The sequence below is a fragment of the Sminthopsis crassicaudata genome, chromosome 2 (genome assembly GCF_048593235.1).
Source record: "Sminthopsis crassicaudata isolate SCR6 chromosome 2, ASM4859323v1, whole genome shotgun sequence".
Classification (NCBI taxonomy): Eukaryota; Metazoa; Chordata; class Mammalia; order Dasyuromorphia; family Dasyuridae; genus Sminthopsis; species Sminthopsis crassicaudata.
Genome location: NC_133618.1, coordinates 609,986,295 through 610,000,412, shown reverse-complemented (window position 1 = coordinate 610,000,412; position 14,118 = coordinate 609,986,295). Strand labels below are relative to the sequence as shown.

General features: G+C 40.5%; 1 protein-coding gene across 1 annotated transcript in view; it reads left to right on the top strand.

Annotated features, from left to right (window-relative positions):
• SLIT1 (slit guidance ligand 1) overlaps nucleotides 1-14,118 on the top strand; it is a 247,773-nt gene that overhangs the window by 229,082 nt on the left and 4,573 nt on the right. Inside the window, 5 exon segments of the mRNA XM_074295970.1 lie at nucleotides 57-157; nucleotides 2,582-2,721; nucleotides 3,287-3,380; nucleotides 5,083-5,220; nucleotides 13,814-14,051. Of these exon segments, the coding sequence (XP_074152071.1) occupies nucleotides 57-157; nucleotides 2,582-2,721; nucleotides 3,287-3,380; nucleotides 5,083-5,220; nucleotides 13,814-14,051 (711 nt within the window).

Genomic DNA, 14,118 nt, shown 5'->3' with positions numbered 1-14,118 from the left:
TTTCTCCTTTTCTTCCTCCGCCTCCTCTTCTTTCTTCTTCCCCTCCTCTTCCCCAGGGCAGAGACTGTGAAATGTCACTCAACAGTTGCTCCAGTGGCCCCTGTGAAAATGGCGGAACCTGTCACTCCTCCCAAGCAGGAGAGGGCTCCGGGTTCACGTGAGTGCCCAGAGGGCCTTCTTCCTCCTCACAACATCCTGGGCATGTAGCAGTGGGTTAGCCAGGGGGGAAGGAAAGGTAGTTCTCTTATGGGGATTGGTCCAAGTAAGGCCAGGTTCCTGGGAGGATAAATGATCCAAAGCCTGGATAGACTCAAAAGGCCATGGAAGAGGGTCTAGTCTACCTAAAATGGGCAGCCTCTGAAAGGAAGTGCTAGGTCAGATTTGAAGACCAATTTGGAAAAGAGAAAAATTAGAGAGAGAGGCTGGGGGAATTCCACCAGAGAACAGAACAGCAGCATGAAGGGAGAGGCCCTCTTCAGGACAAACGTATTTATGTGTCTACTACTACTACATGGGTTCTCATGCTAGTGGATACCAGTGAAAGGTATGGTAGAGATGGGGGCAGGTGCACCCCGTTGTCCCCCAGATTAGAGTGCACGATGGGTTCTAGCCAGGCTTGTTAATGTTCTTTAGAGAACCTGGCATCTAACAGAGCTGGCCATAAGCAGGTAAGAGCAGATCTATGCCATAAATGGCTGATGTGAATCTGATCTCAGCTGGGGGTGGGGGAGTCGGCCAGAAGAAGCAGTGACTTTGTGTTCTGATTCTGGCCACCATAAACTTACTGTGTAACTTGAACAAGTTATTTTCCTTCTCTAAACCTCAGTTTCCTTCTCAGTGAAATTAAAAAGTCACACTATTTGACTTCTAAGGTCCCTTTAAACTCTAAAATCCTAATCCCAAAATTCTCTCCCCTTTGATCTGAGCCCTTCAACCTGCTCTCAGGGTTATCCCTGATCCATCAGGAGCAGGAAGTGTAGAGGAGTCAAATGCCTCTCCACCCCCCAGCTCCAAGTCCCAAGGCCGTGGGCCTTTCTGGGGGAACATAATTACTTTCTGAAAATAAATCCCCAGCAGAGAAAGAACAAATGGGCTCCCTGGAAAATGATGTTGAATCAAGAAGCAGAGATGGCCAAACCTGTCTCTTCAAACCTAAATTACCAGATGTAAAAAAATAAAATGCTAAATGGCCTCTCTTCCCGTCGCCTTGGAAACCCAGCATCCTTACAATAGGCATAGATTCTCCTTTGGGGTTTGGCAGAGAAGCTCAATCAACGCATTTATTCTGCCCATCTCTTAGACACAGTTAAAAAAAACCCTCCCTCCCTAAGGCTTACAGTGGTTTTTGGATGGAGATGCAAAAATGTCAGGGCTGGTTTAGAGCAGACAGATAAAAGGACAGAGCATGAGAGCAAGGGGAGGCTTAGAGTATAATGTTAGGCTTGAGCTTCAACACAGCATAAGAATCAGGCCAGAAGATCAGATTGTTAATTTAATACAGTCAGAGGATATTCGATCTGAAGTCAAAGGACCAGGGTTCAAATTCTTGGTCTGCCACTGGTGACTTCTTTGTCATTGGCCCAGTCTCTTATTACTCTGGGCTTTAATTTTTTCATCTCTAAAATGAGGGATGTTGGAGGGATGACCTCTAAGGCCATCTGGATCAACATTTGTTGAAGGACTGGAATGAGACCTTGGAGAAAGCAGATAGTTTGGTGGCTTCTGGAAGATGTGATATTTCTGGATGAAGCCAAAGCCTCTAGGACTTCATACTGTAAGCAGAGGCAATGTGTGTGCATGTGGGGCAGGGAAGGAGGATACAAAAGACTTTAAGAGCCATAGCTCTTCCCATAAGAAAAGAAGGAGAATAAACCCATATATACAAACTCATTTAATTCATTTCAGTGGTTGTTAGCAACATGCACCATAGTTCACAGAATTTAGAGCTAGAGGGATACTTAAGAGGGTGTCTAATCCAAGCCCCCATTTCATAGATGAGAACACGAGTCCAGGGAGAGGAAGAGACCCTGTCTACTCTCACCTAGGCTGTAAGTGACAGACGCAGGAACCAAACCTGGGCAGTCTGACTCTGAGCCCAGAAATATGCTTTCAGTTTATAAGCTACACAGAGTGGGCATTAGAACAGGAAAAAAGAGATGAGAATGTTAAGAAGCACCTCTGGGCTCCTGCCCCCAACATAGGAGGAGTACCTTTGACTCCCAAGATGGGAATGACTTAAGATTCATAGACTTATTAAGAGTTGGAAAGGACCTTAAGAGCATCTCATCTCACCCCTTTATTTTACAGATCAGAAAAATGAGGTCCAGAGAGGGAAGGTTATTTGCCCAAAGTTACACAGCTAGTTAGTGGTGCTGCTAGAACTGGGGTCTCTTGACTCCTTAACACGGATCTTGCTCTAATATATCACCAGCAGGATTGGAATTAGTATTCAGAAGGGAGGCCTCAGTTATGAGTGGGAGAACTGTGTCATGTCCAAAGGTAGAGGAATCAGGAATTAAATCAGGATCTATGAGACTTCTTGCCGCTTGGAAACTGACCTGCTTTTCTCTGTTCCTTGCAGGTGTTCCTGCCCAGTGGGGTTTGAGGGGCCAACCTGTGGGGTGAACACAGACAACTGCAGAGATCATGCCTGTGAGAATGGGGGCATCTGTGTGGATGGCGTCAACAACTACACATGTTTATGCCCCTTTCAATACACAGGTGCCATCTTCATGGGAGAGAGATTGTGTATTTGTGTCTGTGAACATTAAGGGGGAAAGGATAACAGGATAGAGAACTTTTCATCAGACAAACTAGGAATAGAGAAATATGAAATGGAGATTATGTTCAGACTTCATTAATTCTGAGCCCTCTGTACCCCTCAACCTACAATATAGGAAACGATAAAATCTGAGCAACTCTCTAATTCTAGCAGTTGGGGTGGGATAGGACTGTCAAAGCCTCTCCATGCCACCCTAAGGTATCAGGAACTGCATGTGGCCCCGTTTGGAGACAAGAGTGGGATGCTACAAAGAATTCTAAGTTTGGAGTCAAGATCTGGATTCATATTCCAGCTTTGTCATTTTCTACCTCTGTAACCCTTCAGCAAGTCACATGTTCCCTAAGTGCCTGAGTTTTCAGATATAAAATTTCATATATAAAAATAAGGGGTTGGATTAGATGACCTTGAGGGTTCCTCCCAATTTTATGATTTAGCTTGAGCTAAGAAAGGCATGGATTAAGAGGAACTATAAGTGGGCATCCTGTCTTGTCTCTTTCTCTGTAGGAAGGGTCTGCGAGCAGCTGGTGGACTTCTGTTCTCCAAATTTAAACCCATGTCAACATGGTGCCAAATGTGTTGGTACTCCAGAAGGGCCCAAGTAAGTGTTGTCCTAATTCATGGGTTCCCTTGCTTTTCTAAATGTGCCCTATTACTGCCAAGTTCATACATCAAGTTAGTTGCTAACCAGGATATGGACAAAAGTTAACAGAATCACAGAATCTTAGAGTTGATCTGAGCAGCCATCTTAGCCTAACCCATGCTTGAAAAAGCAAATTCTCTCTACCATGCATCTGAAAATGTTTTTTGCTCAAAAAAAAAAAAAAAAAAAAAAAAAAACAACAAAAAAAAAATACCACCACATTTTTGGAAGCTAGAAAGCATCTGAAAGATGGCACCCAAGATGTTAGAGGGCCTTGTGAGGACTGATCAAAGAAATTGGGAACGTTTAGTCTAGGTTAGGGTGCCCATGATAGCCATCTTCAGTTATTTGAAGGACTGGAAGGAGATAATACTTGTTCTATTGAGGTAGCTAGGTAGTTCAATGGATAGAGCACCAGGCCTGGAGTCAAGAAGACTTGAGTTCAAATTCAGACACAGTCACTTAGTAGGCAAGTCACGTAATCTCTATTATGCCTCAATTTCCCTGCATTAGTTTCCCTGAATTATTCTGCCTCAGTCTCCCTGGTGGCAACCCCCCCCTTCCTGGCCATTAGGACTGAAATTAGCATTCCAAAGAGTCATAAACCTCCAGATGGCTTATCTAAATATTTGGGCATATCTTCAGACATCCTGGCTCCTAGCCTCCCAACTTATCAGAATTTATAATCCTTCCTTACCCCCAGCCTGTCAGAACTGAATTTATGGTCCTTTTCTGGAACTCCCACTCACCACTACTTTACTCCTCTGCTTTTGTTTCCCTGATCGCTGGAGTCCTATAAGAGTCTCTGGAATCCCTTGCTCCTTGCTGGATACTTTGAAACAAGAGACCAATCCAGCCAGCTGGGGTCAACATGGATCCTGTTTTGCCCCCAGTCCAAACTCTCCTTCTCATAAAATATTAAAAACCTCTAATCTCTATCTTGCTTCAGTTTCTTCGGCATTATAGTCTCTGTCTCAATTTCCTCAAGTGTCAAGTTGTTGTCAAACTCAAGTAGAAATAAGGACCACGGAAGTGTAAGGAAGGATCCCCATGGGTTACAGATTGACTTAGTTTTTAAATATAATCTTAACTATGTTTTACTGCATTTTTATTTATATTGTTATATATTTCCTAGTAACTTTTAAAATCTGATTCTGCACCTAACTTTTGACTTCTGTTCTAGGCAATTATCTAAACCTATAAGAATAGTCTATTAAAATGAACCCTCCTTGGGGGCAGAGAGGGAGAATTTTTGGGAAGAGGGAAGAGAAGGTGGAGTGTTTTTTGTATCTCTAGCACTAAACTCAATTTCTGCCACATGATAAGTGCTTAATAAATGGCTATGGATCGACTTTGTTGAAGAGAGGATGCAGCCCTACTTTACCAGAATAGGGAATTGCCTATATTGATGAAATCACAGTACCTATCCTAACTCTCCTCAAATAGAAATGAATCATAAATGAAGTTGAAATTCAGCCTCAGTTTCTTCATCTGTAAAATGGGGATAATGACAGCACTTACTTTACAGGATTATTACAAGAATCAAATGAGAGAATATTTGTAAAGCACTTTGCAAACTTTAAAGTGCTAAGGTTGATGGTGATGATGATGGTCTAGGCTTTTTAGCAGTGAGTAAATGTGAAGTTTTCTTTCTTCTTAGGTGTGAATGTACCCCAGGCTATGTGGGTGACAACTGCAGCATAAACTACAATGACTGCATAGATCATCAATGCCAGAATGGTGCCCATTGTGTAGATGAAGTGAATGGTTACTCTTGTCTTTGTGAAGAAGGATACAGGTAAGATTCAGAGGCCTAGGGGGCCCACCTACCCTAAGAGTGTCCGAGACTAATCCTGAGGAAGGGGCTAATAAAGAAATCCATAATCCGGCATCCTAATGTTTTTCCCTTTACTGAAGGCACCAGACTAAGACTAGTGATTTTCTGACATCAGAAACAAGACCCTCTTTTATCTGGTATATACCACCTTTTTCCCATCAGGAGACAGCCTGAGAACTAAAGAAATCCTTCTGTTCTGTAATTAGTTCAATTACGTAAGTGCTCACTACAGCTGAGACACTGTGCCAGGCATTGGAGATACAAGGATAGGTATGGCATAGTTTCTGTTTTCATGAGTTTATCATCTAAGCATGGGAAAGGAAATCTTCCATACTTTGACAGATCAGTGACCACATTGATATAGCTACTTCCTCCTTGCTGTACTGCTAGCCAACCATTCCTTTTCATCCAATGCTGCTGTTATGCATCTATCTCCTCGCCCAAATCCTCCACAAAAGATCGTCCCAGTGTGCTAAAGGTCTTCCACTTTGGAAGGAGCATTGGAATGTACCAGTTAGCTATCTCACCAATTATCTCTCCCTTTAACTACAGTATTAGGCAGTACTTCTTCATTTCAGTTACTCATACTACTTCTTGCATTAAAGCCAATTTTGGTAATCTGCTATAGCCTACTTCTAGCCAACATTTGTCTTCCTGTTTCCTTTGATCACTGATCATTTTGAGTCTTGTGAGATTACAGGGAACTGTGATTTAAATGAATGAAAAGTGGTTTGTTTTTTTTTTTTAATTAATTTTAAAATTATAATTATAATTTTTTGACAGTACATATGCATGAGTAATTTTTTTTTACAACATTATCCCTTGTATTCATTTTTCCAAATTTTCCCTTCCCACCCTCTACTCCCTCCCCTAGATGACAGGCAATCCCATACATATTAAATGTGTTACAGTATAACCTAGATACAATATATGTGTGTAAAACCAAATTTCTTGTTGCACAGTAAGAATTGGATTCCGAAGGTATAAATAACCTGGGTAGAAAGACAACAGTGCAAACATTTTACACTCAATTCCCAGTGTTCCTTCTCTGGGTGTAGCTGTTTCTGTCCATCATTGATCAACTGGAAATAAATTAGATCTTCTTTATGTTGAAAATATCCACTTCCATCAGAATACATCTTCATATAGTATTGTTGTTGCCATGTACAATGATGTTCTGGTTCTGCTCATTTCACTCAGCATCAGTTGATGTAAGTCTCTCCAAGCCTCTCTGTATTCCTCCTGTTGGTCATTTCTTACAGAACAATAATATTCCATAACCTTCATATACCATAATTTACCCAACCATTCTCCAACTGATGGACATCCATTCATCTTCCAGTTTCTAGCTACCACAAACAAAAAAGGGCTGCCACAAACATTTTGGCACATACAGGTCCCTTTCCGCTCTTTAGTATTTCTTTGGGATATAAGCCCAATAGCAGCAATGCTGGGTCAAAGGGTATGCACAGTTTGATAACTTTTTGGGCATAGTTCCAAATTGCTCTCCAGAATGGCTGAATGCTTGTGAAAAGTGGTTTTAAAAAGATAGGCAGCATGAAAAAAATTTTTTGTTTGTATGTTTTTTTTTAGTTTCTTTTTTAATTATAACTTTTTATTGACAAAACATATGCATGGATAATTTTTCAACATTGACTCTTGCAAAACTTCTGTTCCAGCTTTTCCCTTCCTTCCCCCCATACCCTGTCCTAGATGGAAGGTAATCCCATACATGTTAAGTATGTTAAAGTATATGTTAAATACAATATATATATGTATATATGTTAAATACTATATATTAAACACACACACATATATTTATACAGTTGTCTTGCTACACAAGAAAAACCAGAATTAAAAAGAAGGTAAAAATAACCTGGGAAGAAAAACAAAAATGCAAGCAAACAACAATAGAAAGAGTGTAAATGCTATGCTGTGATCCACATTCAGTTCCCACAGTCTTCTCTCAGGGTGTAAATGGCTCTCTTCATCACAAGATCATTGGAATTGGTCTGAATCATCTCTTTGTTGAGAAGAGCCACGCCCATCAAAATTGATCATTGTATAATCCTGTTGTTGCTGTGTACAATGATCTCCTGGCCCTGCTCATTTCACTCAGCATCAGTTCATGTAAGTCTCTCCAGGACTCTCTGTATTCCTCCTGCTGATCTTTTCTTACAGAACAATAATATTCCATAACATTCATGTACCACAATTTACTCAGCCATGGGATCACTGAAAATTATCCATCTTTTAAATGTAATCCAGTCTACTGGCTTGTTCCTATTCATTTCTGGTTCCAGGTAGCTCACTGTGTATTGGCATTTGTCCAATAGACTGATAGTTTAACTCATGGGATGCCCATCTCATAGCACATCACTATCGGGACAATGTGTATTTTTAGCCTATTTGGGTTTTTCCTATGTGAATTGCTAGGCTAATCTCTTCTGAGTACATGTGAATCGAATTGAGACATTCTGGCATTCAGTGGACATGATATAATCAATACAATGTTCTCTGCAAATAGGAGCATGTAGAGGACCTCACTAGATGGACTGAATCTCTTTTCCATTTAGAAAACGTCTTCATTTCAGTGTAAAACATCTTCATTTAGAAAACAACTTCATCTCAGGGGTGAAATGAGTGGTTTTGGGCAAGAATACCTTTTCTTGTTTCATATCTCACTTGATATTGTTAAATATTAGGTTCAGTAGACAGAATCCTGACGTTAGGAAGACCTCAAGTCAAAGGCACCCTCAGACATGAACTATCCGTATGACCCCGAGCAAGTCATTTAACTGCTCTTTGCCTCAGTTTCCTCAGCTGTAAAATTCAGATGACAGATCCAAATGAAATAATATTTGTAAAATGCTTAGCATAGAATTTGGTATGTAGAAGGTGCTATATAAATGTTTATTCCCTTCCAATAGTAACATGGAACACAGCAAAGTATGATAAATTCAAAGACAGATACAGGGAGAGTTCAATGAGAAATGTGAAGAGGCAGATCTCAGTTCTTGGCCACCCTGCCCTCCTTTAATTGGCAATGCACATCCCCTCCTAGTGCATACAATCTACATTATTAGAGCAATAAGAACCCCATAGCCAGTATGTTAGAGGGGGGGACTCTTGGAGGCCGGCCCTCAGTCTCTTACTATAGAAGAGTACTTACTCATTAAAAGCCCTGAAGAAGTCAAGCTCACTTTCATGTGGGCTGGGAGTACATTCTAGATATGGAGGACAATCTCTGCAGCAGCATGGAGGCAGGGGATGGAAGGCTGTGCATGAAGAACATGCACAGGTCAGTCAGTTTGTATGGATAATAGAGTATATAAAGATGTATATTGGAAGAGACTGGCTGGAAAAATGGGTGAAGGGCTGTAAACAAAAAGGAGTGTGAGATTCATCTGAGGGATAAAAGAGGGCCATTGGAGGGTACTGAGCTGTGACATGGCTGGATCTGGGATTTCGGAATATTGCTTTGGCAGCAGTGTGCAGAAAAGATTGGAGTTGGTAAGTTCTGAAACCTCAGATATCAGCAGAGGAGGACCTCTGTTCTCCTCCCTCTATCATCTGCCACTCACACTGCCATTCCTTAATTTCTATTCACTTCCATCCCCATCCCAGGCACCATGTCCTACTCTAAAAGTACCCACCTTTCCCACTGTGCCATCTGCTTTCCTCTCCAATCTTTTCCTTGTCTATTCTTTCCATACATACTTTGTCTCTCACTGAGAACTGGTTGCCTTGTGATGGAAGCCTATTTGACCTTTCTTTCCATGCTCATTATTTTCCCTGACTCACAGGTTGAGTTGGGGGATTTAAGAATGCTTCTTGCCCTCACTGGCACCTCCAGGTCCCCCCTACCATTATCAGTCAGTAAGCTCTCCTTTGAGGTTCATTTAATCCATACCTACCATCCAGTCAAAACTGGTAGCTCCAGACATTTTCTCAGTCTTTCCCTTTCAGTGTCTGCCCTCTTACTAGAGGATTTCAACAAACATAATAATTACTCCCTCAAACACCTTCACCTAAAGTTTTCACCTCATTTATTTCACATGACCTTTTCTTCCACGTTACCTCAGCCATTCACAAAAACAGTGATATATTTGATCTTGCCATCACCCGAGTTCATGAACTCTGAAATTCCCCTATCTGATCAAAATATATTGTCATTCCACCTTTCCCTCTGGCCTTACAACCCCAAACTCTGTTCTAGGGCCTTACCGTAATTTTTAATCTTTCAACCCTTCAATTCTTTGGCTATCGCTTCTACACCAGCTCCATTCCTATCCATCCCCATCTTGACTCTTTGGTGAGCCAGTTCAACTGAATACTACCCTTGTCTCTTGAATAGTACAGTACTTACCTGCCAGAGCAATTGTGAGATCAAGTGAGATCATGTTTACAAAGTGCTTGGTGAGATTGTGAGTGCCCTTTAAATGCCAACTTTCACCTTTCTCTTTTTGGAGCTGATCTCCCTGGTAGTTCTTCTCTCCCTCTCCCCCAGCCTCCTACTTTCCTCTTTAATCCTATTTAATGTCTCCTTTCTTATTGCCCACTAATGCTGAATCTTTGTTTCTATTTGACCCCATCATATACTTCAAGCCATCATCTCCTCCCTTCTTCCTGTTGTCTCCTTCCTGTCTTTACTTTCTCAATATTCACTAATTCCTCAACAATTTGCCAACTGATTTTAGATCCCACCACTCGGATGAAACTGCTTTTTCAAAGATTATTAATAATCTCTTAAACCTTTGAATGCAATATTCTCTTCTTAAAAATGTTTAAGTAAGTCTTAGGAATGTCATTAGGGGAGTGAGATGAGTAGAGTGCTGCTTGAGAACTGGCTGAAACTTTAGAGATCACCTAGTTCAAATGTACAAATTTACTTTACACTTTACAAAAAAATGGAAGCCCAGAGAGATTGAATTTTTATCAGCAGGTCCTAAGGTCAAATCTGACTGGGTGATCCTGGGAAAGTCACTTAATCTTATTTGCTTCAGTTTCCTCACCTGTAAAATGAGCTAGAGAAAGAAATGGTAAAATCATTCTTTGTCTTTGCCAAGAAATCCCAAATGGTATCATAAAGCATAGGGCATGACTAATTGATAAAACAAATTTTGTCTTTATATCAAATCTTTTCCCATCCCTCTGTAAATTACTTCTCATGGCAAAGAAACATAATTAAGCTGAAACATCCAGTATAGAAATCTAATTTGATATTGCACACAATAGTGTGTTCTGATACTTTCTTTCTTTCTTTTTTTTTTAAACCAAATTGTACTTTGGTTTTACATATTTCGCTCTGCCTCAGTTTGTAATAATCTCACATTTTTAAAAATTGCTCATATTCCATTTCATATTCCGATGCCAGTTTTGCCCCAGCCAATCCCCAATCAATCCTCTTCTCAGTCATCTTCCTTGGCATTTGTGCAGAGTGTGACACAATTGATTGCTCCTCTCCCCTCCTTTGGTTCTGTGCCATGATTTTCTGTCTGTAAAATTTCCTTTGCTTTAGCATGATCCATGTCCTGTCTCATAAGTGTGGGTATCCCTCAGGGGTCTTTTCTTCCTTTGCATCCCTTGGCAAACATGTATTCCCATGCATTCAGTCACCGTATCTGTGCAAATGATTCCCAAATCAAAACAAGCAGCTTACTTCTGCAGTGCATCTTCAGCTGCCTTCCGGACAACACTATCTATATGTGTCTGTGACTCCATTAATGTGGGTACTCCCTTGAATGTTACCAAAGGAAAATCTCGAGTGTTACTCTGTTCCTTACTGTAAACTCTTATAATTTTTCACAAGGGGCCCACCCCCAAATGCTAGATGCTTCCTTTACATCTGAGGAGGCACAGAAGCTATCCATCAGTTATCCTTTCTCACTCCATGACGGTCCATCTTCTTTCTTAGCCATGCATCTCTTTGATGATCTCCTTTTAAGTAATTTCTCCCATGTAATTACTGGCTAACATGTAATGGCTCACTCATACCTATCTCACACCTTTCTGTTGCCTTTTGGGTAACCTGCAGCTTTGGAGACTATCGTATTCCATGATGTGTGGTCGAACAGTATTGACCAAAGGGTATTGATATTTATGATAGATCTTTGTCTCAGGGAGAAGCTTTTAAAAACACTGTGTATTTTATCAAATGAAATCTAGCTGACTCTCTTCCTTTATATTTGGGCCAGACCTAGCTCATTACCTATTTATAATTTTATGTTCAAAACAAAGGTATTGAAAGACAATTTTTATGGTTTGGTTATCCTATTGCATGCTGTAGTCTAGACAATAGGCATTCTTTATCCACTTGCCTTTTCCTATAGAGAGACTTAGTCTGAACTCTTGAGCAATTATGTACCTCTAATTTAGGATATAAAATGTTCTGGGGATTGAGGAAATTAGTAACATGTGATCTGCAAAGAAAAGCATATGGAAGACTTCACAAACTGTACAGAAACTTGGATCATATTTCTTTCATGGTGGTTGCAAATAACCTTTGAAGAGTTGTGTCTTACTGTTCATGCCTCATTTGTTATTAATAATTAGATTGCTAAAGAATAAAATTATCTCTTCTGTTACATCATTCAAGGAATCTTGGGTGATTCTATCATATACATGAGTGACACCCTGACATAAAAGAATTTTTAAGGTGGCATTTTGTTCTACAAATCAATTTTTTTTAAATAGTCAACAGATGATAAATACAATGGGATCTTGTATTGTCTACCTCTTTGGGTCAATTGTTTTACCAGAAAGATGTTTCTGCTGTAAAATGATTTGAGAAAGCCTATCTGCTCTTGTAGTTTTCACAAGAATGATTTCAACACATGTAGATTATTCCTATTTCAGTTTTTAAGCGCTGAGACAATAGGTATATGGCCTGTATCTTCCCTGTATCTTCCCCTTTCTGAGAGCTTGAAAACCAGTGCCTTCAAAACTGCATCTACTGAAACACAGACTTTTTGGAGCCCAACTGCTCCTCCACGCTGATTTTCTTCAGCACCTTATGCAGGACACTGGGCACTGGGACTGTGCTGTTGGTACAGAAGTGGAGGTTTTACTGTTTTTAAAGGCAAGAGTTTGTTGTGGAAATCATGTTGTATCTTTTCTGTTATTTTGTTTCTCCCCAGCCCCCTCTTCAAATTTCATCCTTAAGTGTCCTTGAGGTAACGTAACTTAATCTCACCAAGCTTTCTGTGAAACTGTTTCTTTCTATTTTATAAAGTGATCATTGCTCCTTCTCTTCCACTGCCTTTCTTCTTTGGATTTTACAAACAAGTTTGAAGCAGTTGTGCCCTTAGCTGCCATATCTCTTCTCTGCTCTTCTAAGAAAACATATATCTGGGATGGTTTATTTTTATGATTAATTTCCATCAAACTTCTTTAGGAAATTGTAATGGTTACATGTGTCTTGATTAATTTTCTGTTTTTAAATGACAATAGCTCACTCAAATAGATGAGATTAAAACTGAATAGCATACCTTTTCATTGTTCTTCCAATTTGTACTGGTTTTGATCTTTGCTTCAACAAGTCATTGATCTCACTGCACAATAGCTGATGTGGAAATGACTTCTATACTGATAATCAAATCATGTCCTGTGTATTAAAATATAAACATTTTCATTTTTTTGTGATGTCATTTGGTTCTTGTCATGCAATTCTCAACTGTATTTTTTGGGGAAAATTTATGATATGTAGGAAAAAGTCCTTTAGAAAATCTATAAGCCTTTGGCCCCTTTTGTTTCTTGCTCCTAGATCCATCCTTCCTTCTTCCTTCCTTCCTCCCTCCTCTCTTTCTTTCTTTCCTCAGGCAAGGAAATTGGGGTTAAGTGACTTGCCCAGGGTCACAGAGCCAGGAAGTGTTAAGTGCATGAGGTCAGATTTGGACTCAGGGCCTCCTGACTTCAGGGCTGGTGCTCTATCCTCTGCGCCACTGAGCTGCCCCTAGATTATATTTTTCAACATGTTTTTCACCTTTCTTTGCTCATCTTTGCACTGACTTCACAAGTATTCAAATATATGTTGGCTTACTTTAGAAGGTCTTGTCAAGTTCTTTCTAGAATTTCTCTTTTTAAGGTGTGGGAATATAGTCTACAAGGGTTTGGTTTGTTTTTAATGGCAAATACAGAACAAAGGATTTTTCTTTATCTGTTGAGTGATTCTTTTAGCTCTGACTCCTGGAAGGTTCAATGTAAGATCATCAACTCTTTTTGTTTGTATATTTGTTTGTTTCTGTTAATAGCTGTTAAGTTTACAATAATTTTCAAACCCAACAAACAACAGAATTAGGAATTCCAAAAGACAAAGTGGCCGTGCCAGTTAACGGAATGATCTCCGTGGAAGAAGGGCTGTGTAGGTCCCTGGGGCTAGACATTTACTAAATACTCACTTAATTGAGTTTAATTGAAAATAGGGCCGGGGCTCAGGTGACTAGTAATGAGTGTAATACTGGGAAGAGGGGCTCCAGGAGGAAATAGGATGTGCTCCATGCCTAGGACAATGGGTCACTGTTTCTCACTTCCTTTTTCCTTCTTTTTATCACAGCGGGCAGCTGTGTGAGATGGCCTCCCAGCCCCTAAAGCCCCTGAGCCCCTGTGAGGGAGCCGAATGCCAGAATGGGGCCAACTGCGTAGACCTAGGAAGCAGGCCTGTATGTCAGTGTCTGCCAGGCTTTGGTGGCCCTGAGTGTGAGAAGCTGCTAAGTGTCAACTTTGTGGACAGAGACACATATCTACAGTTCACTGACCTGCAGAACTGGCCCCGGGCAAACATCACACTACAGGTACAATGAGATGAGCATTCTGGGCGGGGGGAAGAGAAGTGGGGTGATGGATGAAGAAAGCGCTTAC